Source organism: Octodon degus, unplaced genomic scaffold (genome assembly GCF_000260255.1).
Source record: "Octodon degus isolate 3935 unplaced genomic scaffold, OctDeg1.0 scaffold00143, whole genome shotgun sequence".
NCBI classification, from domain to species: Eukaryota; Metazoa; Chordata; class Mammalia; order Rodentia; family Octodontidae; genus Octodon; species Octodon degus.
The window spans coordinates 3,915,537-3,938,233 of NW_004524719.1; the positions used below are offsets into that span (position 1 = coordinate 3,915,537).

At 37.4% G+C, this 22,697-nt stretch overlaps 1 protein-coding gene across 1 annotated transcript in view; it reads right to left on the reverse strand.

Moving 5' to 3' along the window:
- The window catches only part of Cdh12 (cadherin 12), a 357,222-nt gene that overhangs the window by 101,471 nt on the left and 233,054 nt on the right, over positions 1–22,697 (reverse strand). Inside the window, exons 3-5 of the mRNA XM_004641817.1 lie at positions 22,192–22,311; positions 8,873–9,040; positions 6,078–6,152 (exon numbers count right to left, since the gene is read on the reverse strand). Coding sequence (XP_004641874.1) covers positions 6,078–6,152; positions 8,873–9,040; positions 22,192–22,311 — 363 coding nt within the window. The remainder of the gene's footprint in view (positions 1–6,077; positions 6,153–8,872; positions 9,041–22,191; positions 22,312–22,697) is intronic.

The following is a 22,697-nucleotide window of genomic DNA, read 5'->3' on the forward strand; positions in this document are numbered from 1 at the left end:
AAAAAAAGATGAAACAAATAACAAGAACAATAACAAAGAGAAAAACAAAACAACCTAAAATAATAAAATGGTACAGAATTCAAGTCAAGAATAGAAAATTAACAATGGTTGTTATTTATGTATTCTTACCATCAAATGTGTTGCTCAGATTACCAGATATAGGCCTGCAAGATTGAACAAATAATTAAACATTCACTCTTCCTTTCAATAGACCTTAATATTTTACCTTTTCCTCTGTATGTTTTTAAACTTATTTTAATGTTCTCCTCAGACTGTCATTGTCCAAGCATTGCTAATTCTTAAATTACAACAGAGCATGTTTTCTGCAATCTAATTTAATCCATGTCTTTGGCCTCACATCATTCCTGTATTTATGAATTTTAGAGTGTTCGGACTCTCATTTCCCTTCCAAGAATCCGTATTTTCAACAATTACTTACACACCTCCACTTACATTCTTCATATTAACAGAACATCATTTTCTTATCAAAATTATTTCCTCATGCACTCCTTATGCTGCTTAATAAATCCTATAAATGAAATGGACTACTAAGCCATTTTCATTTTGCTCATGAAACGCTTCATCCCTGCATCCCCTTCTGTGAACAATTGTGCTAGGTTTGCTCCACACTAATCTTTTTTACTTTTGTCTTTACCACATAATCAAAGTAACTTTTAACATACTTACATGTCATATTCCCCCCACGGTCAGCTGTAGGGCAGTTCCAAAGGTGCAGTAGCAATCACCTGCACTTATTATTCTTCAGGGAAGGTTTCGCCAAGTCATGGTTTCATTGTCTCTCATTCATGTTGATCATGATAGATATTTAAATGTATTCCTATTTTTAAAATTATATGTACACATCTAGAGACTTGTCCTCAGAGTGTTTTTTTGCTATTAGATAAGAATCAGGATTTGCACTTCCATGTATATATTTTCAGCATTAAGAGTGACAATATAAAGGGCCAACCAGATGGCTCAGGGGACTAAAGTGCCTGCCCAGGCAGGTGCAGGAACTGGGGTTAGATCTCTGGCATGATGTCATGCTGGCTTCACCCCCAGGAGCACTGAAACTGTGATTAAGAGTGGGTATGGTGGCGCAGGCCCGTAATCCTGGTGCTCGGGAGGCTGAAAACAGGAGAGTCACTCTGAGTCCAATCTCTGCCATGAGACCCTGTAGACCCTGTACTAAATACATAAAAATGAATATATGTGCTCCAGGCTTTTATCTGTACATGCATGTCTAATTATGTGAGCTTACAGGGATATTTACCTCAGATGTTAATACAATTTGAAAGCATTAAAACTAGGGAAAAAATAAAATCCACCAGAAAATTCTGTCCAAGTGTGAAAAACAAATAATTAAATAGTGGTACAGTTCTACATTTCTATCTGTGTTGTGAATGGCAAGATTTATTTCTTTCTATGCATAAATAATATCCTTTTTTTTTCATCCACTCAACAGTTGATAGACAGGTGGCTTTCATTAGGGACATTATGTTAAGAGAAACCAGTCATACACAGAGAGCATGTGATTTACTCATTTGATATATCTAAAAATCTTAATCTCCCAGAAGTGGATAGTAGGAAAATGGTTACTACCTTAGCGTTTGATAGGAAAAGGTAAGTGTAGTCTTGACAATACATAGGAAGAATAAAGAGGCAACTAAACTCTGTAGGAGAAAGGATCTCTCTTTTACTCGCCTGTGAAGCTTTGGTGGTCACAACGTGGTACTTATCAAGCAGAGCGAAACTTCATAGACAAGATTAATCTGATAGCTTTGTTTTAGCCATGCAATTTTGTAATGAAATCAGAATACCATTAGTCAAAGCTGTGAAGGGCACCAGGGAGATGGCACAGTGGAATAAACGCTTCCCTGGCAAGCGCAAGGGCCTGAGTTCAATCCCTGGTTCCGCAAAAAAAAAAAAAAAAGCTGTGAAGTAAGGACAGATAGGACATATGTTTAGCTCTGAGATTCTGCTATCCACAAAAGAAGCATGATCCAGGGCTGGCAAGATAGCTCAGTGGACTAAGCGCCTGATTAAGCAAGGGCAGGGACCTGGGTTCGATCCCTGCACCACATGCCAAGCCAGTCCTGCCCCCAGGCACACTGACCCAGTGACTGAGTCTGGGCGTGGCAGCGTGTGCCTCTAATCCCAATGCTGGGGAGGCTAAAGACAGGAGAAACACTATAAGCCTGAGCTGCATAATGAGCCCCTGCATGAGAGAGAAAAAAAAAAAGGAAGAATCTCGATCCAGGCTCTAGTTCTCTTCCGCACAGTGCCCAGAAACAAGAAAGTAGCCAAGTACTTTAGTACCACTTAAAGAAGATTCATGCATGTGTGGGTCTGTGTGTGTACATCAGCCTCATCACTTAATTGATTTAATTTCATAATGCATAATTTAGGTCAGCTTATTAGATGGTTTTGTCATTTCAAATTCAAGTAATGGAAACCATTGATATTTTCCTGTAGCTTATTAACAGATGGAGAAGCTCTAAAAATATCTTTGACTGAGGTAGATAAAAGTAATATAAGTCCTATAGAAGCTACTTTTCAGATAAAACACTTGATCTTTCCAGAACTCCAGGTAGAGCTTTTGTATTATTCTGTGCATTATTTCCATATTTGAAATGATACCTTTGGTGTAATTTTGAAAGTTTTCTTTGAGACAAACATGGGTATCAAAGGAATGCTAGCATTTAAGAGAGAGACTGATAGAAAACTAAGGTCACTGTTTGGTGGCACTGGAGTGAGAACCCAGGACCTTCACGGAGACCAGCATCTGGAGACCCCGGGTTTTCTATGTTTGATTTAGCAATAAGGTCTGCATGTATGTCTGGTGCAGCCAGCTCTCGTAGAAGCCTCCCGGAGTGCTGGGTTTTCAGGCCTGGGCTTCTAGGCCTCGGAAAATTGAAAGTTCATGCTCACATTTTGTGACTGTTTTAAAACAATACTGCTTTGCTTTTTATTTTCCTAAATAACACAGTCCTTAAAGGAGTTCAGTAAGAAGATGCATAGAAATTGCTTTGCCCCAGTGTGTAACGCGCGGTGGTTTGCTGGTTGCTGTCAAGCTTATTGTCCTCAACATCATGTAAACTAATGCCATTTATTTATTTATTTAATGTATTTGGTGCCGGATCTCACTATGCAGCTCAAACTTGTGATCGTTCTGTTTCAGCCTTCCCAGTGCTGGGGTTGTAAGCATTCGCCACCACACCAGGTCTCAGTGGCTGGCTCAACACCCCTGGTGCCAGGGATCAAAGCCTGGTCCCTGCGCTTGCCAAAGCAGGAACTTACTCCATGGAGCTATCTCACTGGCACAGAAGTATCTTTTTATAGGACAGAAGCCCAGGCCTGTAATCCCAGTGTGCTAGGAGGCTTCCACAAGAGCGGGGCAAGGGCAGCACTAGACCCACGGGCAGAACTTATCACAAAATCAAAAATAGAAAACACAAGGTCTGGGGCTGGAGAGATGGCTCAGTGGTCTAAAGCACCTACTTGAAACAAGCTTGGCAAGGCATCAGGGACCGCGGTTCAATCCCCCAGCACCACATGCCAGCCAGCCCCGCCCCCTGGTGGGCTGAGCTGGCCACACACACACACACACACACACACACACACAATAAATGACATAAATAAATAAATATTTAAAAAAAAAAAGAAAAAGAAAACACAAGGTCTCTGGATGCAGATCACTGTGAAGGTCCTGGGTTCCCACCCCAGTGCCACCAAATAATGACCTTAGTTCTCTATCAGTCTCTCTTTTAAATGTTAATGTTCCTTTGATGCTCATGTTTGTCTCAAAGAAAACTTCCAAAATAACACCAGAAGTATCATTTCAAATATGAAAATAAAGGGCCAGCCAGATAGCTCAGCAGGCAGAGCTCAGGGGCCGGGGTTCGATCCCTGGCACCACAAGTCATGCCAGCCCCACCCCCAGGGAACACTGAGATGGATTAAGACTGGGCATGATAGCACATGCATGTAATAGCAGCGCTTGGGAGGCTGAAATCAGGAGGATCACTGCGAGTCTGATGTTTGTAGTGAGACCCTGTAGACCTCGCACTAAATGCATTTTTAAAAAGTGCAAATAATGCACAGAATAATATAAGAGCTCTACTTAGAGTCTTGGAAAGATAAAGTGTTTTATCTGAAAAGTAGTTTCCATTGGACTTATATAACTTTTATATTTATTTGAAAGCTACAATCATATAGCAATCTATTTAGACATACATATTATGAATACAAATTCTTTTCATTTTTCTCCGTCACATTTACAGAATAAAACATACAGAATCGTGTCCTTCCAAATGCCCATGCATCCATTAAACACACAGCGTTATAAGCACAATGGAAGCCAAACCACTTTGTGATCAGTCAATCTTGAACAACTATCTTGAATATGTTTAAGCACTAAATGGGTGTGCCTTACAGCACATCTGAAGAAAGACTTACTTTTAGCATAACTACTACAGTGCCGAGCACATATAGCTGGCTGTGGGAAATTCTCTTCTGAGTTGTTTGTGCGTGAGGTACATGTTTTCTTGACATTAACATCCAAATGGATATTATTTCAGTTTGTAATTTTGTCACATTTGCTGTTTAATTACTTCATATGAGAAATGTTCCTGCAAAAAGAACCTTGGCTCTTCTGTTTATGGTGGTTTTGCTGTTTATAAATATGCTCTGCCTTTTTCTCTGAAGGATGCAATTCAGAATGACAGTACAGTAAAACGGGCTTGACACAAAGACACGTAAAATCTCAAAGCAATTAAGTTTATCTCTGAAAAACCAGGACAGCTTGTTTGCTCGTATGATTCCACAATATTTCTCAACTATTATGATTTCAGACTATAGTTCAAATGTGCATGTAATATAAACAGGAAATAATTTAATTACAGTAATTTATTTCATAATCCCTTTTGTCCTCTTATTTTTCTGTTTCACTGTGCCAGCAGTTCAACTTATGTCAGGATTTGCAGATGTGGTCTGAATTATATGGTTTTACAGTTGTCTGAAATGGTTGTTATATTGTGACCACTTGAAATGCTTAAAAATTTAACTAAGTGACTCATCAGGGGAAGGGCTTCACTTTTTAAACATCCCGAGACCATGCAAGAGGCAGCCACAGAGAAGGTATAAGTGTTGGAGTAGGAAGCATCTTTACAATATAAAGGAAAGAAAGGATTTCTCTCCTCCCCTTTTGTTTTTGCTGCTTTTTCCTGCATTCTACTGCACTGAACTGCTGCCCTCTGTCATATGTTACCTTGCCTTAGTTCCAACAGGGTAGAGACTGAAACCTCCACAAACTGTGAGCTAAATAAACTTTTCCTTCCTTAAGTTTGGTTATCAGGTATTTTATCCTAGCAACAAAACACAAGTAACTAAGATAGAAATAAAAGAGAATAATAACATTTTATTTAAATATTATGATAAATTAAAAGGACATTGGATTTCAGAGTTTAAAAGCCTGTAACTTACTATCATTGAACTTGCTCAGATATTTATTTTCTATAAGGTTCAGTAGTCTTAAAAATGTGTAGAATGGTAACAGCAGGAAAGGACTTTCTGAAAAGAATACTGGTTGAACAGGAAATAGCACCAAAAAGCAACAAATAGGATCATAGCAAACTCACAACCTCTGCACAGAGAAAGAGAAAAACAACAGGGTGCAAACACAGCCACATACTGGGAAAACCTTAGCCAGCTGTTCCTCAGATGGGACAAATTCCAAACCACAGCAAGAACTGAAAGAAATTCAATGCTCCAAAATAAAAGATTCAATCCAAAAATGGGAAACTGGGATGAAAGGATGAGTCACTTAGATGCACAGTGACTTGTAATTCATGACCCAATGCTCAAAATCGCAGGGCCTCAGAGAAATGCAAATTAAAGTAGCACTGAAAGGCCATCTTATCCCAGGAAGAATGGACATCATCGAGAAATGAGATAAAGACAAATGCTGGAGAGACTTCAGGGAGAAAAGGATTTCTTCTGCAGTCTCAGGAATGTCTACATGGGGAGGTCATCCTGGAATGTACAAAATAGAGAAGAAACAAAAGCAAAACATTTACGAATACTCCCCATGATGGTTTCACCATTGCATATCACCAAGAGGGATTGGGAATGATCCTTGTCAGGCTCAAATCCTGAAATAGAAAAACAAAGTCCCAAAGAAAATTAACATATGTATTCCTAAAAGGAAATCTGAAACTAGAAATTCCATCGGATCCAGCTTTTTCCAGCCAGATGCTGACCTGTCTACACCATATTACAATAACACATGCATGCATGCTCATGTTTAGCGCAGCACAGTCCATAACAGCTGGGTCAGGACACAGCCCATGTGTCCATCAGCAGGTGAATGAATAAAGAAAATCTGATGTCTATACGTAAGATAGTTAAGATAGTCCTGTTCTGTCATAAACAAAGGGAAGCCTGTGTCACTTTCAGGAAAAGAGATCCAGCTTGAGATCATAATCTTAAGCAATTTTACACAGGCACACCAGTTTAAATAGCAGGTGGATTTTCTTATGTGAGAGACCCAAGTATAGATGAAGAGCAAAATAAAAGTGAGATCACAGGCTGTCAGGAGACAGAGCTTTTTTACAGGGGAAAGGGGTCCAGAAACGGAGACATCAGGGGAGGAAAGGAATGAGGAATTGCGCTGTGTAATATGCCAGTACCCAGTCCTCGCAGACACAAATAGGCCCTGAAAATGGACCAACAAGAGGGAGGGCAAGAGTTAGGGGAAGGGCAGGGAGCCGAGGAAACAGGGACAAGAGGAATTAAGCTGTGCTGTGTGCCTGTAACAACTCTCTGCAGGGACTATAGACATCATGTAATATAAACACATACTAATAAAAATATGACCTGAAAAAATGATTTCAGTGATGTAAGAAAAAAAGGGTAGTAATGACAAAGTTCCTGAAACTGTATTAAATGCTTTGAAAGTTGACTTTTTAAATCCCTTACACATTTTCTTAATGGATTTTCCAGTAATAGTTAGACTTACAAGTTAATACTAAAACAAATACTAAAGAGGTCTACTGCAGTACTCTATCCAAAATTTTTATTTACTTAGTAAGAACTAAAAGTAATCTTCAGGGCGCAGGGAGGCATGAACACACAAAGTTCTTCTCTATGAATGTGTAGCTTCTCCTGTACCTAGGCTTCATCATGTCACTGCGTGCCATTCTATTCCCCTGAATTATTCCCTAGTTGTCTGCAAACTACAGCTCAATCACATTCCTTATGACCATACCCCCTCACCTCTTGTGTCTTTGTATCCTGCCATGAAAACCCCACCATGAAAACCCCAACTCTCACATGTTGAGTCATGTAAGTGGGAATATTTTTATTATCTCAGAATATATTTGATGTTCTGTAGACTATAGCTTCAGCAGGCTTTATGTGTGAAAATCCCAGGTCCAAGATCCCAGTGCCATCTTTTATGTACAAGCAAGCTATCCTCCTAATCTGTCCTGCTCAACCTCAGTTTACTAAGCTTACATGGAAAAGAAGGAAAGATGGGTTAGGAAGGGAAAGGGGCTGGGAGGAAAAAAGGAGAAAGACTATAGTTGAAAGGTGAAGTTAGAATCATATTCCTTAATAAGTCCATATGTTACAGAATTATGAGCATTTATTTTCTTTTTAATTTGTTCCTTAATGGAAGGGAAAATTTTGCTCTGTGATATCAATTAAATATATTATAGTATAGGTACTTGTGATGCATATGTCATATTATAAAGTATGACTTCTTTTTCTTTAATGAGCTCATTTTTAATGAACAAAGGTTAAGTTCTATACCTTTATAGGATACAAGATGACAATTTATAATAGGTATACTCAGGTGACTATTGTAAAAATTAATGATAATTCATAGTTGCCTATCATAACTTTCTAATCAATAAGAATAAAACTCCATAAGAATATATCAGATGATGATATTTAGAAAATAGGCAAAGTACTATACTGTGTACAAATATAGTCTCAGAGATAAAATATCCATTTAGCCAAATATTCTCAGTGCTATGGATTTTACTCCATGGACTCATAACATCTCATTTTGGAGTGGGAGAGGGGAAACATGTTTTTAATTGCTCAGGCAAATAATAACCTAGTAATTAAATCAAGCTATTTATAAAAGCAGTAATAGAACTATTCAGCTTCCGCATTATAAAATTAGAAACCCAGAAAGAGTCCTTGAAAATGCACCAGGAAGTGAATAGACACTGATTGGTGTTAGATGCAATACTGGGAAAGAAAACTAGATGAAACCCAAGTGAGAAGTCCTCATTTTCGGTAGGAAGCACAGAGTTGGAGAGAGGACACAGGTGTGAATCGTTCTATTATCATAGAAACTGTAGCAATTTTCACCTATTGCAAAACTAAAATGAAATAACTAGTCAGAATTAAAGTACTGGAAATAAAATCAATATTACCTGATATATGGAAATGGTTTGCCACATACACTTGTTAAAAAATGTAGAGAATTCTCAAATCATATGATACGCAATAGGATAATGGCATATGTATTATAAATCTGATGTCTTACATCATACCTAGCATGTTTAAATGTAAATTTTTATCTTAGTAAGTTATCAGAGTCAGATCCCACATATTGCAAATATTTCAGCTTAAGAGAAATTAGTAGCACATGACTAATGGTCAGTGATTTCTGTTTGAGACAAAAAATAATATTAAACATGCTTCTGCTGAAAATTTAAATTTTAAAAATATGTCGTCTTTATCCATTAGCTAGTGCTTTCTAAAGAACAAAACTATCTGGGAGGCTATTTCACTTTATATAACATCCAATGGCATTGTAAACAATAGCTTCAAATTCTCTACTCAGGATACAACCTACTTTTGGGGAATCGAGGTGGATTATCGTTGACATCAGTGAGGGTGATGTTGACAACCGTTGTCCCAGCTAATCCTCCCAGTTGTCCGCCCATGTCCTTGGCTTGGATGAGCACTTGGTATTGTTCTTTGACTTCTCTGTCCATGTTTGGCAAAGCAGTTCTGATAACTCCTGGGGTGGGGGGAACAATACAACACTTGTGTCATAAATCCTGTGCTTTCCAAGCTCAAGAGACAAGGCAACAATGCAATGCTTTTATCCAGATTCACTATCAAGCACATTAGCTAAGATAGTGTATCTTTTCCAATTGAAAACACCTCATCTCACCCAATGGTTAGGGCCTAATTTACTACTTTATGGTAGCAACCACATAGTGAAATGTAGCAGTGAGGAAGAATATATTAGTTAGTTGAGCTAACTAACTTAGACCTTATATATTTTAAGATTTTTAAAAAAGAAATTATTGAAAAGTTTATAGGTCAATATGCATGCGAAAAAAATAAGTACCCAAACTGTGTCCTGTGTTAAATTTCCAAAGATCATCATTACCTTTATCAATTTTATTTTCTAGACAAAGATGGTAGTTTATTTTTTAAATACATGAAATATCTCATTTGTTGTTTTTTTGTTTTTTGTGGTACCAGGAATTGAACTCAGGACCCTGAGCTTGCCAGGCAGGCACTTATTCTACCAAGCTATCTCCCCGGCCCTTCATTTGTCAAAATATTTTGTCTTACAAGATTCTTTTTACCTTAGCACCCTAGCTTTTTCCATAGACAACATTCAGTTTTGTTATCACTAAGACTGTCTTTTTGGGCCCAAGTTCTTCCAGAGGTCCAGTAAGAAATGGACCAAGAGAATGAATGCCCGAGTGACAAAAATGAACGTTCACATTATTACATCCAAAATCATGAATCTTACAGTACATATCCATATTTACATATGGCACTACTTTTCCATACTTACAGCCAAGTATAGAACTAATTTATATTTATATTTATTCATAGTAGGATAAGTAAAACCTTCAGGGTTCTTTGCAAGTAAAATCATCAAAAACTTTTTTACCAAATTCCAATCTATACTAAATAATTATGGAGGCAGAAAGACTTTTGCTTTAAAGCTGCATGATTTTGATAATGTGGTTTCAGAAATAAGTAGCATATGTGAGGATCAAAGATAATATCAGACATCAAGAGAAACATAAACTGTTCCAGTCAAAGAGACAATGTATGTCCTCATTTGCTCTGTACTTTTCGCTATCTTCTTACCAATTGCTATTTTGTTGCTAATTCAGATTTAACCGTAGTCTGAGATTTCTTCTGATACTTGGCAGGAAACAGTTGTAAAAAAGACAATCTTCATTTTTGCTTCTCATGTTTTATTTATGAATTGGTACTGACACCATTTTGATTCAATCTGTTTGTCGTCTTCTCAGCTCAAATTTCTGATGCTTTCTTTGCAAGTCTCTTTAAGAATTTCATCTCTGTATTCCAGTGTTCTGTTCCTGTGTACCGTAAGAGATGCCTGAAGTGCAATGGTCTCACATTCTAGATGAATGTCTGGGTTCAATTTATGACTGTCTTCCTTGCCCTGTTGCTAATTAGCGTCTACATATACTCAATTCCTTTCCAATAGTAAAGTTATAGAAATATATACATTCTTTACTGAATTCATTTCTATATAAAATTTCCCAGTATGACAATTGTAACATAAGGAGAGAGGGAAAAGTAGACAAAGTCATGCATTTTTTTTCTCCCTGTTTTTTGTTGAAGTGTGTAAAATACTATCTTCTACATTTAGTTAAATTAAAATCTTAAGAGAAAACAAATAGGTAAGTATCAATCATTTTAAGAATAGATGAATCCGAGGGCCAGGGAGATAGATCAGCAGATTAAGTGCCTAGTTTAGCAAGCGCAGGGACCAGGGTTCGATCCCCAATCTGGCATGACACACTGGCCCCCACCCCTGGGGTATGCGGAGTGGGCAACTGAGTCTGGGGCAAAAAAAAAAAAAAAGATGTATTTATGGTGGGGAGATAGCTCAGTGGCTTAAGTATTTGCCTGGCAAGCACAAGATTCTGAGTTTGATTCCTGGTACCAAAGGGGGAAAAAAGGGGAGTAGATGCATTCTTGGAGATCTGTTAAAATTGTCAGAAAGTCTCCCAGCCCCCTGCCCAACATTCCTCTTCCTTCCCACGTGTGACAAGTGACCTGCCCAGACTCCCAGGCCTACTCCTCAGCAGAATGCAGGCTGGGAGCATTTGGAAAGAGAAGTGCGTTGTAGCTGTAGTTTGAAGGAAAACTCCTATTGGTGGTAGTTATGTACTTCCCTGTCACTATTATCATATTTAGCCAACATCATTCTACATGGTTTTATCTGGTGATATGAACAAATACTTGGAAGACAACAATATGCAATATAATAATCATGGTTGGATTTCTGTCATCTTATTTTTTGAAATTCTGTATTGTTTCTACTTTTTTTTTATTCTCTTTAGAATAAAAAGGTTAATATCTAATCTAAACATAGAACTGATAAAAACTAAAAAAAAAAAAAAAAAGAAAACCTTCCAGAGAAAGTAGAGTGTGTAAATTTTTGAGAGGTAGGATTTGGAGAATCAGGAAGCCTATGATATTTAGCATGAAAACATCATCTTTATTGTTGTAGATAGCGTGAATCTGAGGAAAAATCCTATCTTCATGAAGCTGATCTACTTATACCTGTTCATTGCTTGTTACCTGCTTGACAATTGAAAACAATATAGCTAGCTAGCTAGACTATGCAATACTGAATATGAGAAAATTCTCAGAAGGCTGAGCTAAAATATTTCAATAGTAAAAGGAAACCCATAGAAGGAAGAAAGCTACTTCTTTCCCAGGTATTTTTTTAAACTGTATAAATTAATTTAAGAAAATGTCCTTCAGAAATATTTTTATTTTATTATTTCTTAGATGTATAACTTACAATTCTTCATTGGTAATTGCTAGGTAATTTGTTTTGGTTTGTACTTTTCTTTTTTAATAATTTTATTGAGAAATAAATAGCAATGAGATAGTTTCAAAACTGATTACTAGCAAAGTTTCAATAATTAATACATTGCATATTATTGTCCTCTTAGTGGTTATTCATAGTATAAGAAGCAGACATGATATCCTCTCCACAAACACTATTAGAACAAATATTTCTATTCATTGAATTAAAAAAGTAGCTGTATATCTATCCTAATTATCTTGAATACACAGATACAAAATGGTTCTTAAATTGTATCCCCCTTTTTTGTTTAGATTTGTCAGAGATGGGTATTCAATTGTCATTAAAATATTGTAGGTGTGGGGAATTCAGCAAAATATTCCAATATAGTCTAATAGTCCATAATAGTAGTGGGTTATCCACAGGACTGACAATGTCAGAAGTTGTTGACTTGAGCTTTTTACAGCTCAGCATATTAATATGGCTTTACATTTTATACTTCGTTTTTATACTTGTCTGCTGGATGGATAAGATAAAGCAAGACCTATATAACAAGACATGTAACTTTTGTATGAGACAAGGTCAGTCAAATCCCCTCAGAATTTACCCTGAAACCATGTACAGCAGTTTGTAGATCCTTTGTCAGTGTCAGCCATGTGGATGAGTCATGGCCATTGCTTGACCAATTTGCTCTCTGAGAAAGCCTGAGAGAATGTCTTCTCTCCATGTGACTCTCCTTAGGCACACGCTACATCATTGATCACTTTCCTTTGTGACCCCATAATCTCCTTGATCAGAAAATTTGGGACATAACTGAGTTACATGATATTACAGTACTGGTTCTGCTATGTCCTGAGTCCTCACTGACCTTAAAAGGCTAGGGCCAAAATGTTGGCTATCCTTGTAGCCCTTCTTTTTCTCTAATTTTTGGTCTGCAAATTTAGGTTGTTAACCCTCCAGAAGAGAATCTTATTATTATTACCCTACAACATAGGCAGTTAAACTTAACATCACTATCTTTCTGTATATCAAACATCTTAGACATAACATGGAGCAGGTATTTTCCATCAAGTACTGATATGGTAAACTTTAAGTCCCTGACAGTGGCAAAGCCAAACATTTATATACACAAGCTGGGTAAGGCAATGATCCTGAGACTCTTCAGTAGGTTTTTGAAATTAGCAGTTAATTGAACTGTGAACTAAGCAACTGCACTGAAGATAGCAATGTGTAATACTAGGGTCATGCTTGGAATGCCCGTCATTCTGGTCTTCTAAACACATACTACTGGTCCTGTCACACCAATTACTGCCATTTTGTTTCTCAAATAAATGTTTGTATTTTTTTAAAAGAAAAAAGGTAATAAATGAAAACAAGAGACAAAAATATATCACAGGACTGTCCTGCTAAAATGCTGCATATGGTTAGATTTCTAAATTTCTGTGTAAAATTATGTAATTGTTTATTCCTATTTCTTTCCCAAGTCTTGAGTTTAGGTTTGTGTACCTTTTTCTGTCTTTGAGTATAAAGACACAGTGACTGGCTTGTAAGGTCATAGCTGAAAATAAAAAAAAATATATAATATAATAAATAAAATAAAATGATTAACATAAATATTCCACAAGAGCAGTGCCAGAATTTTAATAAATTCTGTATAAATTTTCAGTCAATCATGTTTTTTTGGAAAAATAATAGTTAATTATACATGCAATCCTGGAGTGATGTAAATGTCTTATAAATGGATGAACATTCCAAAGCAACTAAAACAACTAATCAAAACAACTAGAGTAAAAACAAAAATGACAAAAGAAATCCAAGCAGATATTATTTTGGCGAATATAAATGCACATATATGGTTGAAAGACTTATAAATTTAAAATAATACATGAAATGCCATGAATTGCCAAAGGATATATTTTCTTTCCGCAATCACTTCTTTCTAGCAACATTCCACTAATAATGATGGAATTTATTAACTTTGTAAAACTAACTTAAATACTCCAATAATATTTTGAGATAAAAATCAGGCAATGTTTTGGAAGAAAACACCATAAATACTACCTGTGATGTCAGAGTATAATTTCACATAAGTTATTTCTTAAAGGAATGATGAATTGCATTACTAAGACATAGAAGACCAGCTTCAGTTAGGATATTAACTAAAATTCTCCTTTCATTGACATAGTAAAGATTGAGGCTCAGGGACATGTCCTTTTCTGTTCCCTGCTCCAGATCCACCTCGTACACTACTCCAGACTTCTGCTCTCCAGCCCGCCTTTCCAGAGGTCACTGGCAGGAGCAAGGAGGGGCTATAGGCCAGGATTCCATTTCCATGGGTGCCCACAGCCACTGTGTGGGTCTCTCTCCAGAGAGCACATGCATCCCTTAGCTCGCTTTCATCTCTTTTGGCCCAGGAAGCTAACTTTACCCACTTGGTTTTCCTTTGTCCACTTCATGCCCCACCCATTGGAGAATCTCTTCAGACTGCCTGTCTGTTCACAAACAACCTGTTAGGTAACCACATCACAAATTGCCCCCTGGATGTCACCTAGGAGACATCTGGGGTGATTACTGATGTAGTCTCAGTACAAGTTTTGTTCACAGGATTTATATTTAAGAGATAAATAGACTGATGACAGATTGATACATTCTGCTTCTCGTTTAAAAGACTAAAGTGACTGCAGTGTGATTTATCTGAAGCATGAGTGATGGTGGTAAATGTAAGGATTGATCACATGGCTTCTAATTCAGGAACGATCAAAGCATTGCAAAGGAATAAATGTGTTTGAAAATGATGTTGAGTCAAAGAAGAACAACTTGGAAGGAGATCATTCGAATTCTGCAATTGACACAGTTGTTCAATTCCTCTCAGCATGGTAAGAACTGGGATACTCCAGAGAAGCCCTTGCACTCCAAGCCCCTGTGACTGGCTGTCAGCTCTTTGGTGGTAGTGCTTAGCATCCCACTACTTGAGCAGACCCAGGCCCTCGGAGCCTTCTTGCTTGCCAAGCTCCTTGCATGCCTCTTCCTGAACACCTCTGTGGTGGCAGGACAGGCTAGTGGCTCTAGCTTTCAAATTGGACTTTTTCTTTTCTATGAAGTCATTTTGGTCTCATGGCCCAGCTCCAGGAAGAATGAGTATACCCTAGGCAGTATGCACTCTTAGCAGGAATAGCTTTTCATGACATTGCTTTGGATTTCTTTTTTCTTTCTTCTCTCTCTGTCTTTTTTTTTTTGGGGGGGGGGGCTATTTATCCTCATTCACCAGAGTTAAAGCTATTAGCAGACAGAGAGATCCTTAAAATCCTTTTAATTACAGCAGGTCAATTTTCCGGTTTGTTGATAATTAAGTTTTTAGTTTATTAACATATGTTATTTTAAGGGAGCATTTATTTTCATGCGTTTTCCTGTAAGTCAGAAGGGGCAAGATATTTTCCTTTATTTTTAGTGAAGTTGGATATATATTTTCTCCCACACACCACTTGCATCCTGAATAATGCATTTACATTGGTATCTTTCTACTGCTATTTCTTTTCAGTTTTTCATTTGTTTGTTTGTTTTTTGTGGCTAGCTCAGGCTCAGCCTACACTGGGGCAGGATGGGCACAGCATTTGGTGCTTAGGGCATTTATCCGCAGTCCTTGGACACTTGCCTACACAGGTGCTTTAGACTGCTGAGCTATCTCGCCGGCTCCATCCCATTGCTATTTCTTGTAAACACTATATTCTTTTTGAAAAATACTCTGTAAATAGTTCACTAATATAATCCTTTAATTCCCCTCCAGTGCCCAGATTGACATGGGCCATGTAGCCCCTCGCGTGTCAGGGCTGTAAAGGGAGAGAGAATAGTGTTACTGTCTCCTCCGAGGAGCATAGTTCCAAGAAGCTCCTTAGCAGAGTATGTGCTCAGTAAATTCGCTGTCCTGTTGGGTCACTGTGCTCCTCCACTCTGAAGTTCCCCGGAACTTCCTGTGTCCCTCTCTGAGCTCCCTCCTCTCTGGGAGTTCTCTGGACATTTTCTCAAGAAGCTTTCCTCTCTCTTTTTGTGTATACTTGCAGACGTTCTGCAGTAGTAATGTTGATTGTGGAACTTGGTCCGACAAAACCGCAATATAATTTTCTGAAACCTTGATGGGCTCACTCCAATAGATGGAAATCTAGCTAAGGACCCACATGATTTATGTTAGTGTGGAAGTAGCAAAGCTCTTCTCAGGCCATAAATGTTCATCCAACAAGGATCGAACAAACTGGTGGCCAAATTCAGCACAGATTATGGTATTTTTCAAGCACAAGCACAGATTATGGTATTTTTCATGTCAGCGCTCCCTGTACCGTCAAGCTCATACTTTAATGTGACATGTCTTTCATTTATGAATAAGTGTTATTCTTTATCATACGTGTGTGTGTGTGTGTGTGTGTGTGTATTGTATTAGTTACTCTTCTTTCCTTGCTAGAATAAATACCCCACACTTAAAATGAGGGAAGAAAAGGTTACTGGAGGTTTCAGGACACCGAGGGAGAAGCTGAGGCGCTGCCGTGTCCGGGATGACCGTCTCCACATCTCTCAGAAAGCACAGGCTGGCCAGTTTAACAGTTTTCACCTCTCTGGCCCTGTCCCTCAAGCCACGCGCTGCTCCTCCAGCTGCGTCAACCCCATGACCTACATGAGGCTTTGGGGGCTGGGCGAACAACTAGACACAAACCATTCTATATAAAGTCCTTCACCATGATCCTCCTTTTCATCTAGCACAGCCTGGAGTACAAGCTGGTCTTCTATGTAACAGCTCTGTGACTTCCCAAAGACTGATACCACATCCTCCTAGAGTAGTTTTTTGTTGCTGTTGTTCATTTTTTTGTTTGTTTGTTTTTTTTGTTCCAGAACTGGGGATTGAACTCAGACCCTTGCGCTTGTAAGGCAAGTGCTTATTCTACTGAGCCATCTCCCCAGCCCCCAGTAGTTTTCTTTTAAGATCAAGGTCATTCATTCTTTCTACAGTGAGGCAGATGGACCTCAAACAGAATTCTCTTTAGTGTAACCAGGCAGACTACAAGGAAGTCATCCTCTGTAGTGCATTCCTGATACGTTATTAGTGCACATATGCAAGACATTACAGAATAGTAGGCTATGTGTTAATATTTATCAGTAATTGTGTATTTTGCTAATGTGTTTACTTATTGTTTATTTGCATCTATTGATTTTCTTGACCTCACTATGTCCATAATCAATCACTGACATGTTTCCTGGAAATGCATTTATTTGGAAAAGTACATTAAAGGAGCTGGTAGGACAGCTCAGTAGTCTAAAGGGCCTGCTTTAGCCCTTCAAGCTCAGGCTAGTTCAGAGACTGCAGCTTGACTGCCAGCGTCACACGTCATGCAAGCCCCATCCCCAGGGCAGGCTGAGCCTGCCGCAGTAAAAGAGTTGAAACAGAGTATTTTGTAGGAAAATGCTCTTTTATATTGCCATTAAAAGAAAGAAAAAAGTATCTTGCTTCAATAGTGCAAATTGAGACATCTGATTTCTGCAAAATTTTGTTTTTAATTTCTTGCAAAATAATTTCCAAGCTGTAAAAGTGATAAGTGTGTGTGTAGGACTGTAAAATATTGGCTCACAATATCTAGTACAGTCCATGTTGGAATTTTATTATGAACCTTTAAAGCACCAACTTTTTTTTTTCCTAGAGGAACTGGAGATTGAACTCAGGCCCTTGTGCTTGCCAGGCAAACACTTATTCTACCGAGCTATCTCCCCAGCCCCAAAATATATCTTTTCCCTGCCTTCACCAACCTTTTTGAAATTTTAAAGAATAAATATTATTCAGGATATAGGAAGGTGTTTCCTTTAGTACAAAGGCTTGAAGATTATCTCTAAGTGAAGGTTGATATTATCAACAACAAAAATCTTAAGCATGTATCAGCGATGTGGATAAGTTTTTATCAGATGTCCCTGAATAGAATCTAGGACAGAATCATACAGAATGAAATAGCAGAATAGAGGAAAAAAGCTGGAAAGACAGTTCAGTGGTCTCAGTGTCTGCCAGCAAGCACAAGGACCAGAGTTTGCTCCCTGGTACTGTATGCCCTGCCAGCCCCGGAACCCCAGGTATACATGCCAGCCCCAAACCAGCGTGTGATGGGGCACGCCTGTAATCCCAGGGCTGGGGGGGCTGAGACAGGAGGATCACTATGAGTCTGTACTGCATAGTGACACCCTGTATCAAATAAATGAATAAATAAAATTATAAATAATGGGAGAAAAAGCAACTTTCTTAACTCCATATTCCTCAGCTGTTCTAACTGGAACTCTGAAAAAGAATTAAAAACACACAGAAATTTATACATTTGTTCACTACTCAACATGTAAATAAAAGATATTAATGAAAAATCCAATTAGGTAAATTGTGTAGGTAAACTGTGGTGATGGGCACACAACCAACCCGCACAATGAAACCGGTCAAATCACATGTTCTATATTTTATTATTTATCACAATGGAAAAAGTGATGTTTATGGAAAAGAAATTGTAATAAAAATATTATATTAATTTCTCCAAAAGGGCTCAGAATAATTAAAAAGTAAGTCATCATTATCACAGGACATAAAATGCACTAATTATTGGTTATGTACCTCAGGCTAGTTACTTGTCATAATTTGTGAAAGGATATAAACCTTTTGTAAGAATTTTCATCATAAAGTAGGCCACAAGGGTTAATTATTTATAACAATGTTTATTTTCTTAATGCAGTAAATCTCTAATAATGTTATAAAGGTATATAGCATCCTGATTTATGTACTGAAAAATATCACCAAAGTGTCACATTATTTTTACTCTTATTTAATGTTTCATGAACTATAAATGTTTTTCATTGTTTGTGATCATTAAGTATGATAATTTATATAATAAAAAGAAACAATGTTAATATAATAATCACTTATATTTTACAAAGGTGAACTATAATTACTGTAATTGTTTAAGGTTTTACAGATTTAATTATACACTTTTAAAATATCATTTAATGCTAATTTGAGACACTTAAATGAATGCATTGAAATACATTATTTCTTACTTAATGAATTGCAAATAAGACAATTTTTAGGAGAAGCATTTACTTCTTGATTTTTTTCATGAAATGCATTCATTACTGCTAATGCTGCAAACATGCTTAGGAATAGTGTGCTCTATCTGCTTAGAAATTTTAGAAATATTTATCAAACAGAAATATCAGTACAGAAAAATCCATTTTAATGTTTCATTTGAAATGAATAAAAATGGCTTTATTTATGTCTACCTAAATATTTAGGCATCTGAAGTTGTGATTAGACTGTTCTTTGAAAAATTGTTTTAAACTGTTTTTATGCTCCAATGTGGAAAATTTCAGATAACATTGGCTTTTCATGCATTTTATTTAATAACAGCAAAAGGAACCATAAAAGGAAGCTCTATGGCTGGAACAAATGGAGACAATTTCTGAGAAACTGCACTCATCCTTGATTTCTGATTTACTTTCATCCACCGCAAGGTGATAAATTGGCCAAAAGTCTTCTTAATGGTTTCTCTAAACGGAGTGCTAGATTCTGTGCTCTTAATGAAGTGCCTCCTCATCTACTCTTTTCCTGTCTAGTGGGCTGAGCCACTGTGGCCATCAAGACTTCTGTCTCCACTGAAAATCAATGCTTCAAAAATCTATTAGGAAGTTTACGCTAGAACTGTTTCACCTTTAGTTCCAAATAAGAATCACTTTATAAAAATATAAATGCAAATCCACAAAGTCGTAATAAGTATACACGTATTCTAACGTAAAATGATTTTCACAACCATTGGAATTAATCTAGATTTTATACTAACCAGGGGAAGTGGACAGCATACGTTCTAAGTCACATCACTGATATCATCTGTTAGTAATCTGACTATGGAATTTATGTTCTTAGCTCAGGCCTTGTGTTTAAGTTCTACTTAACCTTTTTTCTTTTATTTTATTTTAGGGAAGGGCCTACAGAGTGTTCAGGGTCTCACGACTATATCAGACTCATAGTGATCCACCTGTTTACAGCCTCCCAAGAGCTGGGATAGCAGGTATGCGCCACCACGCCCAGGCTCAATCGCTGTCTGAACGCACCCTGGGGCCGGGACCAGCGTGGCAGGCTTGGGGATCAACCCCCAGCCCATGCACCTGCTTGCAGGTGCTTTAATCCATTGAGCTATTTGGCTGGCCCTTATTTTCTTAACATTTCTATTAATGTATGTTTGTAATACCTAATGTATTTATTCATTCTGAAGAATAGGTGCATAGCCATGTCTCAACTGGATCCCATTCATTTCCTGTCCCCTCCCCTCCTTTGCATTTCTCTCATCCCAGGCCCCCCTTGCCTACTGATTTTATTTATATCATGCAGAGTTTTAGCAATACTTAATCTTTAATCCTTGTTTGATTGCTCTTAATCTAAATATATACATTCTCAGACTCTAAAATTCCTCTCTGCAACTCAACAGGAGCACCTTAATCCAGATTCTCTTCTATATTAAAAAAAAATAAAAGAAGAGGAAGAAGTAGAAAAAAATTACAACTTCCACTACTTAATACACTGGGTATCATTACCATGGAAGTAATGATACTCAACAGACAAAATATCACCAAAAGGTTCTTATTTCTTCACAAACGTAACACATTGTCTTTTCTGTTTTTTTCCAGTATTCCTTTCTCTGAGGACTAGTCCGCAGAGTAGCAGTAGGTCCTGGCATCCATATATCTACGCCTAGTCAGATTTCTCTTTAAGGTAAATCTGGAAATTAATATTTCCATATGCTCTCCTATATTTATTGCCACTATTTTTGAAAATCACCTGCAGTTTCGTGTTCCTCTCACCCACTCACTGGTATCATTTCACCCTTTGACTTTTGATTTTCAGCACTCTGTCAAACTACAGGAGGCTTATGCCTTCTAGAGATCACCTAGCCCATGCTACTTAGGCAACTTTGAAGTTCTCACGTGTCCTTTTATAAACTCTATTCTTCTTTAAAGAGTACATAGGAAGGGACTCCCTGCTTCCCCAGGTTTAATACCCTTCTGACTCACTGAGGAATGCAACAGTGAGGACAGGAGACAATCTTGTGTTCAGTTCATTGAAAATTTTGCTGGTTCTGCAATTCTATTTTAATTGACAACCATTAATGGACTGTATGTTCTATGTAACATTAATAAATGCTTAATTGTTAATTATCACTATGTCATAGGTATTATAAATCTACCTCATTGGCCATAAAAATTTTGAAATGGTTAGCCCATTATGCTTGTGTGTCTTATACAGCATATAACTTTAACATTGATTTTAGTCTTTAATGATTAATTAATAAATTTAAATTGCATGAATGGGGAATACATGCATATAATTAATACTACTTAGGAAGCTTAAGCAGGAAAATTACAAGTGGGCAGCCAGCCTGAATAGTTTAGTAAGACAGTATCACAAAATTTTAAACTAAAAGAAAAGAAAAGAAAAGAAAATTATGATGAAATTTAAGAGTTCCTTGTGTTCAACCACTTGAAGCACACACAAAAGGATAACTTAATCTATTAGGTGGATAATTTGTCCAATATAATGTGAAAAATAGTATTTCATTCATTTTTAATATCTAATATTGTACAGTGTAAGAAGTGTTGATGGAATGACTCATTTGGTATTTCACTTTGATTATGACATGGACTAGCTACCTTTTCTCAGGTCAATGTCACTGAAACTCTTTAAAAAAATTCAACATTCTAAAACAGATTGGACTGAAAGGGACTTTGCTTCAGTTAAAAAGAGCTTAAGCCATGGGGTACACCTCAGTGATAGCATATTTGCTAGGGTTCCGCTCCCAGTATGTCAAAAAGAAGAAGGTTAATGGGAATGCATATAAAATCTCCCTAGGTGCATGCATATCCTCCTGCACATTCCAGGCTATCCAAATTACACTTGGTTATAAAATCTGCAATTTATTTCCTCTTTTTCTTTAGAAGTGAAATTTGTTTTAAAGACACTGGCTAAGAACCCCAATGATCTTGTTTCAGATCTGACAAGTCTCTCTTTATCCTCACTAAAAGCATGTCTGAAAATTTAAAATAAGACAGAGAACCCCAAGTTGAAAAGTCGGTACTCCACAAATATAATGGGAAAAGACTGATATTTACACAAAGCTCAATCAAAGGGAAATAGTTCTGCAGCCAGCAGGTAAGATGTTATCTTATTTGCTTAATGTGCGGCTCACTGAATCTTTATTGCTGTATTAGAAGAGGCAATTTCCCATGCCAAGATTTAATTAAAGCTTAAATATTTGAAGGAGCAATGATGATGCTGTCTCTAATAAAAAATTTACCTGTCTTGGGATCAATAGAGAAATAAGGTTGTCCCTGAAGAATGCTGTAAACGACTCTAGCACTGTTTCCATAGGTCGGGTCATCTGCATCTGTGGCCTTGACCTGCAGCACGTATGCACCTGGAAAATAAGACAACACAATGCTAGTATTATTCCTGAACAGAGTTCAAGGGCATCTCCATTATCTGGTAGATTCCATCTTTCTTTGGAATTTGGAATTTCTCAGGGATCTAAAGAGTATATCATGTCCCTGAGGAACATCCTAGCCACATTGCTGAGCGATGGCACAAAATAATCTGAATTACGGCGAGTGGAGCTACAGGCGAGCAGGCCGAGACTGCGGACCCGCGACCGAGCATCCGAGGCGGTGAACTCTTCAAGTCTGCAGAAAAAAATGGCCTCCAATAAAACTACATTGCAAAAAATGGGAGAGAAACAAAATGGAAAAAGTAAAAAAGTTGAGGAAGCAGAACCTGAAGAGTTTGTGGTAGAGAAAGTACTGGACC